We start from the raw sequence: 18,345 nt of genomic DNA on the forward strand, positions 1-18,345 counted from the left end.
ACGGGAGCACACTCGCTCTTGGCAGTGTACATCGCTGTGCTGCAGGCTGAGTTCACCAGAGTTCATCAGCTGGAAATCAGCTGAGAGCTCCGAGACCTCACTTTACGGCACCGGTGCAGTGTAGGAATATTCCCTCACTACACTGATGCAGTAAATGAGGTCACCAGAGCGGATTTTCAGCTAATGATCTCAGGTGAACTCAGCCAGCAGCACAGCGATGTACACTGACAGGAGTGATTACACTCTTGTCAGTGTATAGTGCTGTCTTCTACAGCTGTCACATAAGTGATTGATATGGCTGCGGTATAAGTGACCCGGATCGCCGTGGGACACTGGGATTACGTCATGATGAGGTGAGGGATATGGTTGTTTTATATTTTTGTTTTTTCACAGGAGACGAGGGAATCAGGGATTAGGTGAATAATAAATAAATTATTAAAACAGTGTGCAATTTTATTTCAATAAAAGACTTTATTCTGGCCGTGTCTATTGAAAAAGTGTCACAAACCTTACTACGGGGTTAGTAATGGGGGCGTCTTATAGACGCCTCTCCATTACTAACCTGGGCTTCATGTAAGCCGCCAATACAAGGCGGACATGAACCCCAACCTTATCACCCCACTCTCCACGGCAGTGAGAAGAGCGAGGCTAAGGACCAGATGTGAAGAATATTGAAGATATAATCCCATATCTATCATTGTGCCCTGCTTGGCGGGGGATTATACAGATCTACAGTGTACAGCTGTAACCGGATACTTTTGCAGCAAGCAGAAAGGAGGGGGCTGAGGGACAGCGAGTGACAAAAACCCCCACCAGCAGCTGTGGAGCTGCTACAGGAAGGCCCTCCATGAACCCCAGCCAGGCGGCATATCTGTTGTGTATAATTCAATACAGAGTTATGGGAATATGATAGATCCCAGTGATACACCAAATAAATTTTTGGAGCCACCCGAACATGAAGAATGTCAACCTAGCTTCCAGCACAGTCTAGCGCGCAGGAATAGGGAGATAAACGGCACAGCCTGTCGGAAACCTCTAGGGCCACTGTGTTTGGTCTCCACATGTAGCAGGTGCCCAGCTGGATCCAATGACACCAGAACCGGCTGCCTAGGACCGCACATTAGGAAGTATAGCCCATTTTAGTTTTTGGAGTTCTTAGCTGAGAGAGAGCAGGGTTGGAGAATTAGGTCCAGCCAGGGGGCAAAAGGGGGAGTGACCCAGAGGGGTTAAGAGCTCCAGCAGCCCTAGCTCCGTGTTACGACGATACATCGTGTGGGAGAAGTCCAACCACAAAGGGGAACACAAGCCTCACATGTTGCAGCCCCTCCTCTGAAAGCCAGGCCTTCCATCTGACTGGTAACTGACTCTCGATAATGGCTTGTATCTTTTGTACCCCTACTATTGTGTTTGCATCTCTGACAATTATGTATGTATAACCCTTATGTATATAGTGTATTGTCTAGTGTGCCCTTAAGGCGATTAAATATATAATTTAACCTTGTGCTGCTCTTTTATCTCGATCAACGAATCCTCACATCCGTTGTTCGGTTCAAAGAACAAGCCACCAGGGGCTGTTCCTGGCCCAATATAATCCTCCGGTCCGCTAGCGAAATTTATATTTAATAGGAACTGGTGGCAGCTCTACCGGGCCGACAAGGTTCTGCTTCACTGGAGCTAGTGAAGGGGCCTCTTAGCCTGTCAGGGGTGTGAGAGAGTGTGGTGCCACGTCAGTGACTAAGTGGGCCACCTCTTCTCACTCCCGGTGGCTTCCTGTACCCGTGTGGATAAGGGGTGTCTGTGCAGAACTTTACCAATCTGACCTCACGCATCCCCGAGGGGGGTGAAGAATGTTACGTTGGTGCAAAGGGCAGATTTGTATCATCACGTGCTCCGTCTGATGTAATTGTGATGTCAGACTGGTGGCAAGGTGTGGATCCGCCACAAGTGGTGGGATTCTGCGGGGTCTTTCTGGTGCCATTCTTCACACCAGATTTGGCGCATCTTATGGAAGCGCCATTTCTGGGACTGCTGAGAGCTGATATTAGCAGCGGAGGGGGCTAGGATCTATGGCCCCTTCCCTGGCTAATAATATCCGCCCGCAACTGTCTGTTTAGCCTTTGCTGGTTAGATTTTATAGGGGGAAGCTACATCTATTTTTTTTTCTGGGGTCCCCCTGTAATCTAGCCAGTAAAGGCTAAGCAAACAGCTGTGGGCTGTTATTAATAGCCAGGGAACATATTTGGCTAATGGCCCCTTCCCCGGCTACTAATCTCAGCTCCCAGTGGCTTTCCCTCTGCTGGTTATGAAAATGATGCAAGAGCCTACGCCATTTTTTTAAATTTTAGGCTATGTGCCCACGATCAGGACGTAGCAACGCTTTGGACGCAGCATATTTTTGCTGCATCCAAAACACTGTGTTCTATCGATCGCAGGTAAATTTGCATGTGTTCACCGAACCATGCGGATTTACCACATTCAATATATTCTAGTGGTCAAATTTCTGTTGCAGAGACTAGCGACTCCGCAAGAGAAATTGACATGCTGTGGTCCTGAAATACGCGCAGCATGTCAGTGTCCACGGGTGATCCGCAGCCTCAGATGAACGCATAGTGGACATGGGATTTCCAGAAATCCCATCCACTATGCTGTAACATTCCACTATGCCGTAACATCTGGACGCTGCGGGTTCAACGCTGTATAAACACGCAGCTTCAAACCTGCAGAGGCTCCTGATTGTGCCCACGTACCCAAACTCACCAGCAGCATGTTAATTTCTGTAGTGGAGATGCTAGTCTCCGCTGCAGATTTTGACCGATTGATGTGTCATTACATGCGGTGGAGCTGCATGTATTGAAAACAAAAGTGCGACATTAGAACACAGCGTTTTGGATGCAGATATAATATGCTTCGTCCAAAGCACAGCTGGTTGCTGATCCAGAGCATGTAGCGACTAACGAAACAGCTGTGAGCTATTAGTAATAGCCAAGGAACATGTTTGCCTAATGGCACCTTCCTAGGCTAAAAATAGCAGCTCTCAGCTGCCCCAGAAATTACATGAATGGAATGCTAATGAGTTTGGGTTTAGCTGACACCTAGCAGACGGTGGCCACATGAGGACAGGCAGTGCCAGCATCAGGAGGAGCCCGGGGCCTCTGTACAATGGTGCTGAAGATTTCACCCCAGTACCAACAACAGTTAGGGGACTGTTGGATATTTCTTGGAAGTCTGTGCAAGCCTTCAACAATTTGTCTCCCCAGACCTTTACTGACCCAATGCAAAATTGGTCTTGCCGGAAGAGTTTGCCGGCAGCTTACTCGTTCACATCGGTCACATGAGCCTTTTATGGCCACATGTCCTGGTATCTGCTCCTGGACTACCTGCAACCTAAATAGGTTGTGGGTCCAGTCTAATGCTGTTGGTAGGAACAAAGAAACAACTGGAGAATGATTCAAGAATAAAAAGGAGAGTATTTATCTGCGGCCCCCACCTGCAGACCATTCCCTCGCAGGAGTTGTCTTATGTTTGCCTTTCGTGCACCTTTTGTTCCTTTCATTTGCCACACGGCAGGTGACAATGATCCCCCTCACATGTGCTTCTTTCTCTGCTCTACTAGTCACACGACTACTGCAGCCGTATAGATCTCTAATCATTGTCTCCTATGAAGCCACAGGCTTGATGTCACAGGACTAGTCATAGCGGCGCCCAGCTGTCATGTAACCCCATAGAAAACCCCCATTACATTGCATGGTGGCCGTTTAGTGCATGGTGCAGTGGTCGGGCAGGATCGCCAGTTTAAATGCCACTGTCCGTGACTGACATCAGCATTTAATGGGTTAACGAACAACCGGAGCAAGGGACGACGTATAAATCAGCAAAATTTTATTTTAACACCAGCAGATATTACGGACTATCCCATTACTAAGAAATCACCTACAGAATATTGATGATGCCATCCAACATATTGGCATTTAGCCATCTTTGGAAGCAGCAGATTCTCTGCCAGAGATAATGTGAGCAGAGGAGCAGCTCAGTCCGCTACCCTCACTCAGTTACTGGTTTGGTCATAAACGGTTTTAGGCTGCGTGCCCACTATGCGTTTTTCAAGCTTTTTTGCCGCAGAATTTCCGCAGCGAAAACGCTTAAAAAATGCTTGGTAATCCGTACCCCATGGTCCCCAATAATAATCCGCATGTTCTGTGCACATGCTGCGGAAATTTCCACTACAGATTATCATTGCGGAAAAATCTGCAGCATGTCCATTAATTTTGCGGACACACAGCGTAATTGCCGCCATTGACTTGCATTGAATTGCATATTATCTGTGTGAGCACATACAGATATCATACGGTTCAATGTGCGGATGGTACCTGGGTATGGAGAAGAGGAGACTCTCATCCAGACCCGGGTACCATAGAACCTGTTAAAAAATAGAATTTAAAATAAAAAATATACATTATACTCACCTTCTGATGGCCCCCGGTCTCCTCTATGGTGCGTCCTGGATTCCCGGTGGCTCGCGATGGTGTAAAATGTCATTTAGTCATGTGACAGGTCTGACGTCGGCAGTCGCGTGACCTGTCACATGACTAAATGACGTCATGGAAGGTCCTTTTACACCACCGCGAGCCGTACAAGAAACCGGAAGCACCGGAGAGAAGACCGCGGACCAACAGAAGGTGAGTATAAGGTTTATTTTTTTATTTTTTACCATTTTTATTCTTTTTTAAGAATATTTTCTATTAACTTGGTCACACAATATAAATCAATGCCGGTTGCATGGATTTATATAGTGTGACCAAGTTGTCAAGCACTTTCCAAGTGATGCTAAAATCGCTTGTCAACCCGCATGCGGAATTGCTGCAAAAACGCTTGACAAACGCTACCTGGCAGGAAAAACGCATGCACAATCCGCATGCGTTTTTCCTGCCAGGGAGATGCAGAAAAAATCTGCAGCATTTCTGCATTGTGTGCACTCAGCCTAAGGATAATGCCACTTAAGATCCCCATATACCGTGTCTGCCAGGTTCCATGTTGTTTTATGCCTTTCTGCTTCGCTTCCTGTGCTCTGACACCAGCTCTGCTGTCAGTCATCACTTCCTCTTCAGATTCCTCTGCTCCCTTCTCACTACATTTCCCATCATGCCTTGCGCCACGCTACAAGCCAGCAGTGAGCACAGACCTGTAACTCCACCTACATGCCTCCCACTCCTACCCCACACACAGCATCAATGTATGCATATAATGAGAGTATACAGCAGAGTATATACATTATGCAGGGTACACAGCAGTGTGTGTACATGTATATACACTCTGCTGTATACAGATACATGGGGAGGGGCAGTGAGAGATGTGACTGCAGCAGCAGCATAAACAGAAACAGCAGAGTGGAGCAATGTCCACCCTCGTGACAAGACACATCCACCTGTCATTTTCCAGATCCCGGAAGTGAGTGAGAATCTGACCAGAGGCCGGAAGTGAGGGAGTATCTGACCAGAGGCCGGAAGTGAGGGAGAATCTGACCAGAGGCCGGAAGTGAGGGAGAATCTGACCAGAGCCCGGAAATGAGGGAGAATCTGACCAGAGGCCGGAAGTGAGGGAGAATCTGACCAGAGGTCGGAAGTGAGGGAGAATCTGACCAGAGGTCGGAAGTGAGGGAGAATCTGACCTGACATCACAGGAAGCAGCAGATTATCTGCCAGAGATAATGTGAGCAGAGGAGCAGCTCAGGGTGAAGTTACAGAATTATTTGAAAAAGCAAAGTACATAGTAAAGTTCTTGTCTATGGCAGCTGGTTCACAGAAAAGAGACTTGTAAAGCAGCAGCCAACCCCTTTAACATTTTTTCAGCAAGTGCCAGATCCTCTTTAAGTGGTCCATATACAGTACAGACTGTGAAAATTGTACATTCACACTGAAGGCATCAAAACTATGAATTAACAAATGTGGAATTATATACTTAACAAAAAAGTGTGAAACAACTGAAAATATGTCTTATATTCTAGGTTCTTCAAAGTAGCCACCTTGATGAGCTTCTCTTGATGAGCTTCAAGAGGTAGTCACCGGAAATGGTCTTCCAACAATCTTGAAGGAGTTCCCAGAGATGCTTAGTACTTGTTGGCCCTTTTGCCTTCACTCTGCGGTGCAGCTCACCCCAAACCATCTCGATTGGGTTCAGGTCTGGTGACTGTGGAGGCCAGGTCATCTGGCGTAGGATCCCATCGCTCTCCTTCTTGGTCAAATAGCCCTTACACAGCCTGGAGGTGTGTTTGGGGTCATTGTCCTGTTGAAAAATAAATGATGGTCCAACTAAACGCAAACCGGATGGAATAGCATGCCGCTGCAAGATGCTGTGGTAGCCATGCTGGTTCAGTATGCCTTCAATTTTGAATAAATCCCCAACAGTGTCACCAGCAAAGCACCCCCACACCATCACACCTCCTCCTCCATGCTTCACGGTGGGAACCAGGCATGTAGAGTCCATCCGTTCACCTTTTCTGCGTCGCACAAAGACACAGTGGTTGGAACCAAAGATCTCAAATTTGGACTCATCAGACCAAAGCTCAGATTTCCACAGGTCTAATGTCCAATCCTTGTGTTCTTTAGCCCAAACAAGTCTCTTCTGCTTGTTGCCTGTCCTTAGCAGTGGTTTCCTAGCAGCTATTTTACCATGAAGGCCTGCTGCACAAAGTCTCCTCTTAACAGATGTTGAAGAGATGTGTCTGCTGCTAGAACTCTGTGTGGCATGGACCTGGTCTCTAATCTGAGCTGCTGTTAACCTGCGATTTCTGAGGCTGGTGACTCAGATAAACTTATCCTCAGAAGCAGAGGTGACTCTTGGTCTTCCTTTCCTGGGGCGGTCCTCATGTGAGCCAGTTTCTTTGTAGCGCTTGATGGTTTTTGCAACTGCACTTGGGGACACTTTCAAAGTTTGCCCAATTTTTCGGACTGACTGACCTTCATTTCTTAAAGTAATGATGGCCACTCGTTTTTCTTTACTTAGCTGCTTTTTTCTTGCCATAATACACATTCTAACAGTCTATTCAGTAGGACTATCAGCTGTGTATCCACCAGACTTCTGCACAACACAACTGATGGTCCCAACCCCATTTATAAGGCAAGAAATCCCACTTATTAAACCTGACAGGGCACACCTGTGAAGTGAAGACCATTTCCAGTGACTACCTCTTGAAGCTCATCAAGAGAATGCCAAGAGAGTGCAAAGCAGCCATCAAAGCAAAAGGTGGCTACTTTGAAGAACCTAGAATATAAGACATATTTTCAGTTGTTTCACACTTTTTTGTTAAGTATATAATTCCACATGTGGTAATTCATAGTTTTGATGCCTTCAGTGTGAATGTACAATTTTCATAGTCATGAAAATACAGAAAAATCTTTAAATGAGAAGGTGTGTCCAAACTTTTGGTCTGTACTGTATATGTGCAGTGTATATATATATATATATATACGCGTGTGTGTGTATATAGTGTATATATGCACCATGTGTATAGATATATATGTGAAGAGCAGTGTGTGTGTGTGTGTGTGTGTGTGTGTGTGTGTGTGTGTGTGTGTGTGTGTGTGTATATTATATATATATATAATATATGCGTGTAAGTGTATATATATTTGTGTGTGTATATATATATAATATATGCGTGTAAGTATATATATATATATATATATATATATATATATATATATATATATATATATATATATATATATAATATATGCATGTGTGTATGTGTATATATAAATATATATTATATGCATGTGTGTGTATGCGCATAGATTATATATAGAGAAATCTAGAGATCGTGCTCTTATGTAACTGCACAATATGGTTGGGTCTCTGTCTACATAATACATTTCTATCTATGTATGTATATGTATTTAAATTGAAAAAACATGGACTTTATTCACCCGGCGTGGCGACGTTTCGGGTGCGGTGCAGTGATCAAGCAGTGATGAAGGTTGTCCACAACCAAAACATCGCCACGCCGGGCTAATAAAGTCCATATTTTTTTAAAGACCTTTTGGAGAGCTGCCTGACATTTTTTTGCTATAGATATAGAGAGATATATGGAAGAATATCAGCAGCCAGAAACCTTCAAATTAGGAAAAAATAGAAAGGAAGCAGCAGTTCAATGACGCGATTCCCCATCTGATCTGGATGGATCCGGCGATTCCCCATCTGATCTAGATGGATCCGGCGATTCCCCATCTGATCTGGATGGATCCGGCGATTCCCCATCTGATCTGGATGGATCCGGCGATTCCCCATCTGATCTGGATGGATCCGGCGATTCCCCATCTGATCTGGATGGATCCGGCGATTCCCCATCTGATCTGGATGGATCCGGCGATTCCCCATCTGATCTGGATGGATCCGGCGATTCCCCATCTGATCTGGATGGATCCGGCGATTCCCCATCTGATCTGGATGGATCCGGCGATTCCCCATCTGATCTGGATGGATCCGGCGATTCCCCATCTGATCTGGATGGATCCGGCGATTCCCCATCTGATCTGGATGGATCCGGCGATTCCCCATCTGATCTGGATGGATCCGGCGATTCCCCATCTGATCTGGATGGATCCGGCGATTCCCCATCTGATCTGGATGGATCCGGCGATTCCCCATCTGATCAGGATGGATCCAGACTTTCTCACTTATTTCCACTGCAGCGCGGCTTCACCTCTATTATTCACCTCGCTCCATTTTAAGCCCAGAAATGTAAATGTGGATCTTTATTAGCAGATGTGGATGATATGTGGGTGATATACACTGTGGTTACTCTGTAGTCTTCTCTCTGGCTCTACACACAGTATATATAGACAGGAGACACCTTTATATACATTGTCCTCCTTTCTATTACAACCATTTAATAAATTAGCTCTTCGGGTCACTACACTGCTGAGCAGAGGCCCCCTGAAGAAGGCAGCGCCGAAACGCGCGTTGGGGTGGACACGAGGCTCTTCTGAGAGCTCCCACATACTGTGGTCTTGGGTCTAGGTATGACATTATTCATTTATTTGTATATTAAATGTGGACAATTCAATGCACTTGCCATTAAAGTCAATCGTTAATACCTTAGACACCTCAAATTTTAAGATCTATACTGATTTGACCTCACTATCCATCTGTGGGCCACTCATGGTTATTGAGCCTTTGTGGTTTTCATAGATTGGCCCCATCTGTCCTGTACCATGATGAATTTTTATAGTGTATGTGTTCTGCACATACTGTCTGTATTGTATTTTACATTGATATAATAAAAGTCCATTTTTAGATCAAGAAATATATATTTTGATCATTGATATTTCTCCTATGAGCTTGCTGAGGAAAGCCGCTGCCTAGCAACCAGCATCAGGGGGCGTGTCTCAGAACACAGCACGCTGAGCTGCCAATCCCAAGATGGCCGCTCCCATAACTGTGATTCTCTTATTTCATAATTTTCCAAAGGTGATTTATTTCATGCTAATGTATATCTATCTACAGTCTCCTTACTGTAATACACCATAATATGTGTGGCGGTGATAGGTCCTCTAAGGTAATCCTTCCCGCCACAGACAGCGGAAGGTGGGACCAGCTTTCAAGCTTTTTCTTCATCATATCCTTTAGGGGGTATACATTGTCCTTGAGGTCTATAATTGGGTTTTGATTAATTATAATACCTAGATATTTGAATTTCTGTAATACTTGTAATCCAAAAACTCCATGTTCGGCCATGTTATAACCACAGATTTGCCCCAATTGATTTTGAGGCCCGATAATTCCCCAAAGTAGTTAATAAGGTCAATTGCTCTTGGGAGGGATTGTTCTACTTTGTTTAGGAAGAGGATCAGGTCATCCGCATATAACCCCACTTTATCTGTTCTGGAGTTTATACTCATACCCTCCACCAGGTGGTCCTGCCTAATTTTAAGGGCAATAGGCTCTATCGCTAGAGCGAAGAGCATCGGAGTTAAGGGGCAGCCCTGTCTGGTTCCTCTACCCCGGTCAAACTATTCCGATAGTATTCCATTTACTAGGATGTTGGCTCTTGGCATACAGTAAATCAATTTAATCCAGCTACAAAATTTATCAGAAAACCCAAATTTCAGGAGCGTACACTGTAAAACCTTCCACTCCAAGGAATCGAAGGCTTTCGCCGTATCTAAAGAAGCTATAGCCCAAGGTTCTCGATATTTATGGCCTGTGTTAAAACTTGAACTCATCTGATATTAGGACTTTGCGTGCCCTGCAGGATTTTAATCCATGACGGCGTACTGTGTTACTAACGGTAATGTTTGAGACTGTGGTCCCAGCTCTCTTCAGATCATTGACCAGGTCCGTGTAGTTCTGGGCGGAATCCTGACCTTTCTCAGAATCATCCTTATAGCCAATGAGGCGAGATCTTACATGGAGCTCCAGACCAAGCAACATTGACAGTCATCTTGTGTTTCTTCCATTTTCTAATAATTGTGCCCCCAGTTGTTGCCTTCTCACCAAGCTGCTATCCTATTGTCCTGTAGCCAATCCCAGCCTTGTGCCGGACTACAATTTTGTCCCTGGTGTCCTTAGACAGCGCTTTGGTCTTGGCCATGGTGGAGAGGTTGGAGAGTGATTGATTGTGTGGACAGGTGTCTTTTACGCAGGTAACGAGTTCAAACAGGTGCAATTAAAGCGAACAGTTCAGCAGGATTTTGCCAAGAAAACAACAGACAGTGTCATGTTGGGGCTGCTGCACTGATTAATAGGATACCTGAGGTGAAGAAATCCATCTTGTGATTCTAGTGTAATCAGTGTTTGCAGTTTTGAGTTACTGATATGCTCGTGTTCTGGGCGGGACTGTGGGCAGGGTCTTTTCTTATGCTCTAGGCCAGATCAGCAAGATATGACCTGCCCACAGTATGTGGATCATTCTATGGAGGATCATTGTATGGGGATTGTATGGAGGATCACCGCACGGGAATCGCATGGAGGATCACCGTACGGGAATCGCATGGAGGATCACCGTACGGGAATCGCATGGAGGATCACCGTACGGGAATCGCATGGTGGATCACCGTACGGGAATCGCATGGAGGATCATTGTATGGGGACTGTATGGAGGATCATTCTACAGGGACAGAATGGAGGATCATTGTACGGGGACTGTATGGAGGATCATTGTACAGGGACTGTATGGAGGATGTCTACCATGTCCATAGGGACATAAGAGGATCCAAGACTGGTCTAGTCTCGGGAAATGGGAGCGGAATACATGAAGTGGACTAATACTGCCTCATTTGCATATGAAGATGAGGAGGACTACAAATAACAGCCATCTCAGGACGGCACACAAGTCTTTATAAGAACAAAGAAATCACCGTGCAGTTATAGTAGTGGTTTGGGACAAGTCTATGTGGAAATTAATTGTCTCATCACCTAATCCCAATCAGCAGTGTTTTTCTTACCTGAACATCTTAGGGATTGGGAAAGTTCAGTTGCCATCACCTGTATGATTAGTCCAATTCTCAGGCGAAACATCTCAGCAAACAAAGCAGGTTGCGTTCTCATGTACATGGCCAGATACACCATGATTTCCTATGATAAAGAACATTTCAGTGCTGCCCTGAATTTTGCTTTACGTTGTACTGCACATTTTCACAAATATTGAACTGTTTAAAGGGAATCTGTCAGCAGGTTTCTGCTACCTCGTCTGAGCAGTGCGATGCAGGAAGAGGAGCTGAATCCAACGATTTATCGCTCAGTTTACTGGCTGCAGCCAGTCTCACACAATCAGAGCTTTTAGCGTTAGCAATGCAGCAGAGCTGAGGAAGCTGACCCCGCCCACACCACAACTGGTCACGCCCACACCACAATCGACCCCGCCCCCACACCAGGCTCTCTGTGTACATAGCTCTAGACCCTCAGCGGCTGATCACAGGAGGGGCGAGGTCGGACCAGGGCTCACGTGCCGCTGAGTCCCAGCAGTGATAAACAAAACCACAGAGCTTTCTGTCTTCAGATTACATAGCAAAAACCTGCTGCTGACAGATTCACTTTAATACATACTAATCTGGTAACAAACAGTCAAAGTAATTCTTAATCAGTTTATACATTTCAATATTTTGTAAATTATCACCATGATACAGAAGCAGAAATCTGGATAGGAGATCAGGTGATTGTGAGTAATGCGGGAATGTGTATTGTCAGCACATCGCAGGCGCTCCAGAGAAGCCGGGTGTACTTACTTGTGTGAGGATAGATATACTCATATTCTGCTCACTGGCCTCTTCAATTAAACAGATCAACTTATCGTACGGCAGAGGCCTGAAATATAACCACAGAAGTCACCCACGGTAGAGCGCGCGGCAAACGCAGAATATTCACAACACTCCAATCACTTTACATTGTCCTCTTAATTAAAACCAAAAACTCTATATTCTCTCTCTCTGTATATACAGGTGCATCTCACTAAATTATATACAGTCATTACACACAGAGGGATCTATTATATAGAGTCATTACACACAGAGGGATCTTTATATAGAGTCATTACACACAGAGCGATCTATTATATAGAGTCATTACACACAGAGGGATCTATTATATAGAGTCATTACACACAGAGGGATCTTTATATAGAGTCATTACACACAGAGCGATCTATTATATAGAGTCATTACACACAGAGGGATCTATTATATAGTCATTACACACAGAGGGATCTATTATATAGAGTCATTACACACAGAGGGATCTATTATATAGTCATTACACACAGAGGGATCTATTATATAGAGTCATTACACACAGAGGGATCTATTATATAGAGTCATTACACACAGAGGGATCTATTATATAGAGTCATTACACACAGAGGGATCTATTATATAGAGTCATTACACACAGAGGGATCTATTATATAGAGTCATTACACACAGAGGGATCTATTATATAGAGTCATTACACACAGAGGGATCTATTATATAGAGTCATTACACGCAGAGGGATCTATTATATAGAGTCATTACACGCAGAGGGATCTATTATATAGAGTCATTACACACAGAGCGATCTATTATATAGAGTCATTACACGCAGAGGGATCTATTATATAGAGTCATTACACGCAGAGCGATCTATTATATAGAGTCATTACACACAGAGGGATCTATTATATAGAGTCATTACACACAGAGGGATCTATTATATAGAGTCATTACACGCGGAGCGATCTATTATATAGAGTCATTACACACAGAGCGATCTACTATATAGAGTCATTACACAGAGGGATCTATTATATAGAGTCATTACACACAGAGGGATCTATTATATAAAGTCATTACACACAGAGGGATCTATTATATAGAGTCATTACACGCAGAGCGATCTATTATATAGAGTCATTACACGCAGAGGGATCTATTATATAGAGTCATTACACACAGAGGGATCTATTATATAGAGTCATTACACGCAGAGGGATCTATTATATAGAGTCATTACACACAGAGGGATTATATAGAGCCATTACACACAGCGTGATCTATTTCAAGTGTTTATTTCTGTTAATGGTGATGATTACGGCTTACAGCCAATGAGAACACAAAAGTCATTATCTCAGTAAATTAGAATACTTTATAACAGCTTGAAAAATTATTTTAAAATCTGAAATGTCTGTTCAGTAAATGCCTCAATACTTGGTCGGGCTCCTTGTGCATCAATTACTGCATCAATGCGGCATGGAGGGATCAGCCTGTGGCATGGAGGGATCAGCCTGTGGCATGGAAGGATCAGCCTGTGGCATGGAAGGATCAGCCTGTGGCATGGAGGGATCAGCCTGTGGCATGGAGGGATCAGCCTGTGGCATGGAGGGATCAGCCTGTGGCCCTGCTGAGGTGTTATGGAAGCCCAGGTGGCTTTGATAGCAGCCTTCAGCTCGTCTGCATTGTTCGGTCTGGGGTCTCATCTTCCTCTTGACAATACCCCATAGATTCTCTATAATAGATTCTCTATGGGGTTAAGGTCAGGCGAGTTTGCTGACAATCAAGCACAGTGATCCTGTTGTGTGTAAACCAGGTATTGGTACTTTTGGCAGTGTGGACAGGGGCCAAGTCCTGCTGGAGAATGACATTTCCATCTCCATAAAGCTTGTCGGCAGAGGGAAGCATGAAGTGCTGTAAAATGTCCTGGTAGACGGCTGCGCTGACTTTGGTCTTGATAAAACCCAGTGGACCTCCACCAGCAGATGACATGGCCCCCCAAACCATCACTGATTGTGGAAACTTCACACTAGACCTCCAGCAGCTTGGATTGTGGCCTCTCCACTCTTCCTCCAGACTCTGGGACCTTGTAGAGTGTGTCAGTGACTACCTTCTGGACATCTGTCAAGTCAGCAGTCTTCCCCACGATTGTGGAGCCTACTGAAACAGACTAAGAGACCTTTTTAAACGCTTAGGAAGCCTTTGCAGGTGTTTTTTGTTAATTATTATAATTTACTGAGATAATGAATTTTGTGTTCTCATTGGCAGTAATCCTTAAAACTCACAATGGTCACAAAAATAACTTGAATCTGACACAAGTAATATATTAAAAATCTATTAAAATTAACAAATGAGAGTCAGGAAATGCTTTTCAACCCTGCTTCCACAGAATTAAAAAAATAAATAAATAAAAAATTATATATATGCATGCGACTTTCTCGGCTCTCCGGAGGCAGGCACAGGACACACTGTTCGGGTTAAACTTTCTGCGGCTTTATTGTGTGGCATAAACTCCAGCAGTGTCTCATAAAAATAAACAGACCCTCTCGGGGTTAACGGGAAAACAAAAGATAAGCTATAACAGAGTCCGATATCAAGCGAGGCTCAGCCCGCTCTGGGTAGCACGATAAAGTCGCATTAAACAGCAGTCTTCCGATGTTGCTCTCTGGCTTCACCTAAACACAGCCTGGAGACTTCCCTCTCCAGACCACACACTCCAGAGGAACAAAGCTGACTGAGCATTTAAACCTTGCTCAGCATCACCCTGAGGGGACGTAGGGGAACCTCTTTGCCATTCCCATAAAACCACACCCTTTAAGAGTTAACCCCCAGCACATAACATGCTGGCAGAAATTTATTAAGGTTTAGTTCACACAGGAGAGCAACCTGAGTGACACATACCTCCTCTCGTATATCATACCAGTGGCTGTCACAATATATTATATATATATATCTATAATTTAACGCTACAAGCGTCCCTGTGTCTGAAGCCTCTATGGACTACGCATGCACGACGCGCAGTCTGGCTCCAGACAGAAGAACGCATGGAGCCGTTACAGGTAAGAGGAGCGTATGGCGCCGGAGATCACGGTATGTGTAGGCACTGAACCCATACTGCGAATCGGATCATAGCACTATCTGGCGCCATTTTACTGAAGACACATTTGCAGTGTGTCTTCAGCAAAATGGAGCCGGACAGCGGGCTGCTCCAGCGCCAAACTCCTCCCCCGGCCTCCGGCAGAACAGGACACAGCAGCGCTGGAGCACAGGGAAGAAGGGGGAGCACAACTGTTTATTTTTTTTGTATATGTGCAGCGTGAAAGAGATGAGGGGTGCCACACATACCAGTATTGAGGGATGAGGGGGCCACACATACAAGGATGATGGATGAGGGGGGGGGACGCATATACCAGGATTGGGGGATGAGGGGTACCATACATACCAGGATTGAGGGCTGAGGGTACCACGCATACAAGGATTGGGGGGGGGGTGAGGGGACCACACATACCAGGACTGGGGGTGAGGGGACCACGCATACCAGGAGTGGAGGGTGAGGGGACCAAGCATACCAGGATTGGGGGGTGAGGGGACCATGTATACCAGGATTGGGGGATGAGGGGTACCATACATACCAGGATTGGGGGGATGAGGGGTACCATACATACCAGGATTGGGGGATGAGGGGTACCATGCATACCAGGATTGGGGGATGAGGGTGCCATGCATACCAGGATTGGGGATGAGGGGTGCCATGCATACCAGGATTGGGGATGAGAGGTGCCATGCATACCAGGATTGGGGGGATGAGGGGGGCCACGCATACCAGTACTGAGGGATGAGGGGGCCACACATACCAGGATGACGGATGAGGGGGCCATACACACCAGGATTGGGGGATGAGGGGTACCATACATACCAGGATTGAGGGCTGAGGGGACGACGCATACCAGGATTGAGGGCTGAGGGTACCACGCATACCAGGATTGGGGTATGAGGGGTACCATGCATACCAGGATTGAGGGGGATGAGGGTACCATGCATACAAGGATTGGGGGGGGGGTGAGGGGACCACACATACCAGGACTGGGGGTGAGGGGACCACGCATACCAGCAGTGGCGGGTAAGGGGACCACACATACCAGGATTAGGGGGTGAGGGGACCACGCATACCAGGATTGGGGGATGAAGGAGCCACGCATACCAGGATTGGGGGATGAAGGAGCCACGCATACCAGGACTGGGGGATGAGGGGGACCACGCATACCAGAATTGAGGGGTGAGGGGGCCACACATACTAGGATTGAGGGATGGGGGGTACCATACATACCAGGATTGGGGGGGGATGAGGGGACCACGCATACCAGGATTGGGGGGTGAGGGGACCATACATACCAGGATTGGGGGGTGAGGGGACCATACATACCAGGATTGAGGGGTACCATACATACCAGGATTGGGGGATGAGGGGTACCATACATACCAGGATTGGGGGATGAGGGGTACCATACATACCAGGATTGGGGGATGAGGGGTACCATACATACCAGGATTGGGGGATGAGGGGTTCCATACATACCAGGATTGGGGGATGAGGGGTACCATACATACCAGGATTGGGGGATGAGGGGTACCATACATACCAGGATTGCGGGATGAGTGTGCCATGCATACCAGGATTGGGGGATGAGGGGGGCCATGCATACCAGGATTGGGGGATGAGGGGGGCCATGCATACCAGGATTGAGGATGAGGGGGGCCATGCATACCAGGATTGAGGATGAGGGGTGCCATGCATATCAGGATTGAGGGGTACCATGCATACCAGGATTGGGGGATGAGGGGTGCCATGCATACCAGGATTGAGGGTGAGGGGTGCCATGCATACCAGGATTGAGGGTGAGGGGTGCCATGTGTACCAGGATTGAGGGTGAGGGGTGCCATGCACATAACAGGATTGGGCAGCACAAATACCAGGATAGGGGACCATATACCTGCAAAAATGCTCGCCACCCGGGCGTAGAATGGGCTCAATAGCTAGTATATATGCTATTGATATATATATCTCCAGCTACTGAACCCATTCTACGCCAGGGTGGCGAGCATTTTTGGAGGTATATGGTCCCCTATCCTGGTGCATGCTCCCCCTTCCTGATACTCCATAATGGTATTTGATTCCCCATAACTGTATGTCCTCCCCGATCCTGGTATGTGCTCCCCCATCTTGATATATGCTCCCCCAATCTGGTATATGCTCCTCCATCCTGTTATTTGTGCCCCCAAAAGTCTAGTGACTTCAGATGAAAGGAGAGAATAATAAATCCCACTGATCATTAATGAGCGGCTACGTACGCAGTGATGGTCTTCTCCCGCGGTTCTGGTGGTAGCCCCACTGTGAGCTGTTTCTGATGTGACAGGAGGTCTGTGCAGGCCTATGGAAGACAACAATATTTGGCTAAGTTCTCATGGTCAGTAGTGAACAGTTACAACGGATTCAGCGGCAATTTTAAGTCCATTTTTAAATAACTGATAACTCTGCTGGATCCATTTTTTTAAATGAACTCTATGGAAACGGATCCGTTAATCAGCCCTCCGATTTGCTTTCATTTGTAACAGATCCGTTTTTTGCTTCCTGGAACCATTCAACGGATCATTAGAGAACAACTGGGTCATCTAACAAATGTAAGTGACATGTACAGGATTGATAGACCTAGTAATGCAAAGGACTCAAACATGTTCATAATCATTGCTACGGGTGGGTACAAACACTGTATTATAAAGTGGTGGTCTGAAACCAATATGGACGTTAACCCCTTTACCCCCGAGGGTGTTTTGCACGTTAATGACCAGGCCAATTTTTACAATTCTGACCACTGTCACTTTATGAGGTAATTACTCTGGAACGCTTCAATGGATCCCACTGATTCTGAGATTGTTTTTTCGTGACATATTGTACTTCATGACTGTGGTAAAATTTCTTCGATATCACTTGCGTTTATTTGTGAAAAAATAAAAAAATTGGCGAAAATTTTCAAAACTTTGCAATTTTCAAAATTTGAATTTTTATGCCCGTAAATCAGAGAGATAAGTCACACAAAAGAGTTAATAA

General features: G+C 45.7%; 1 protein-coding gene across 2 annotated transcripts in view; it reads right to left on the bottom strand.

The window, feature by feature from the left end:
* PHKA1 (phosphorylase kinase regulatory subunit alpha 1) overlaps positions 1-18,345 on the bottom strand; it is a 262,039-nt gene that overhangs the window by 112,315 nt on the left and 131,379 nt on the right. For both annotated transcript variants that reach the window (XM_073639602.1, XM_073639601.1), the window contains exons 23-25: positions 17,589-17,668; positions 12,222-12,300; positions 11,442-11,571 (exon numbers count right to left, since the gene is read on the bottom strand). In XM_073639602.1, the coding sequence (XP_073495703.1) occupies positions 11,442-11,571; positions 12,222-12,300; positions 17,589-17,668 (289 nt within the window). The remainder of the gene's footprint in view (positions 1-11,441; positions 11,572-12,221; positions 12,301-17,588; positions 17,669-18,345) is intronic.

This window comes from Phyllobates terribilis, unplaced genomic scaffold (assembly GCF_046119375.1).
Source record: "Phyllobates terribilis strain yellow unplaced genomic scaffold, ASM4611937v1 Scaffold_7__3_contigs__length_470593459, whole genome shotgun sequence".
Taxonomy (NCBI): Eukaryota; Metazoa; Chordata; class Amphibia; order Anura; family Dendrobatidae; genus Phyllobates; species Phyllobates terribilis.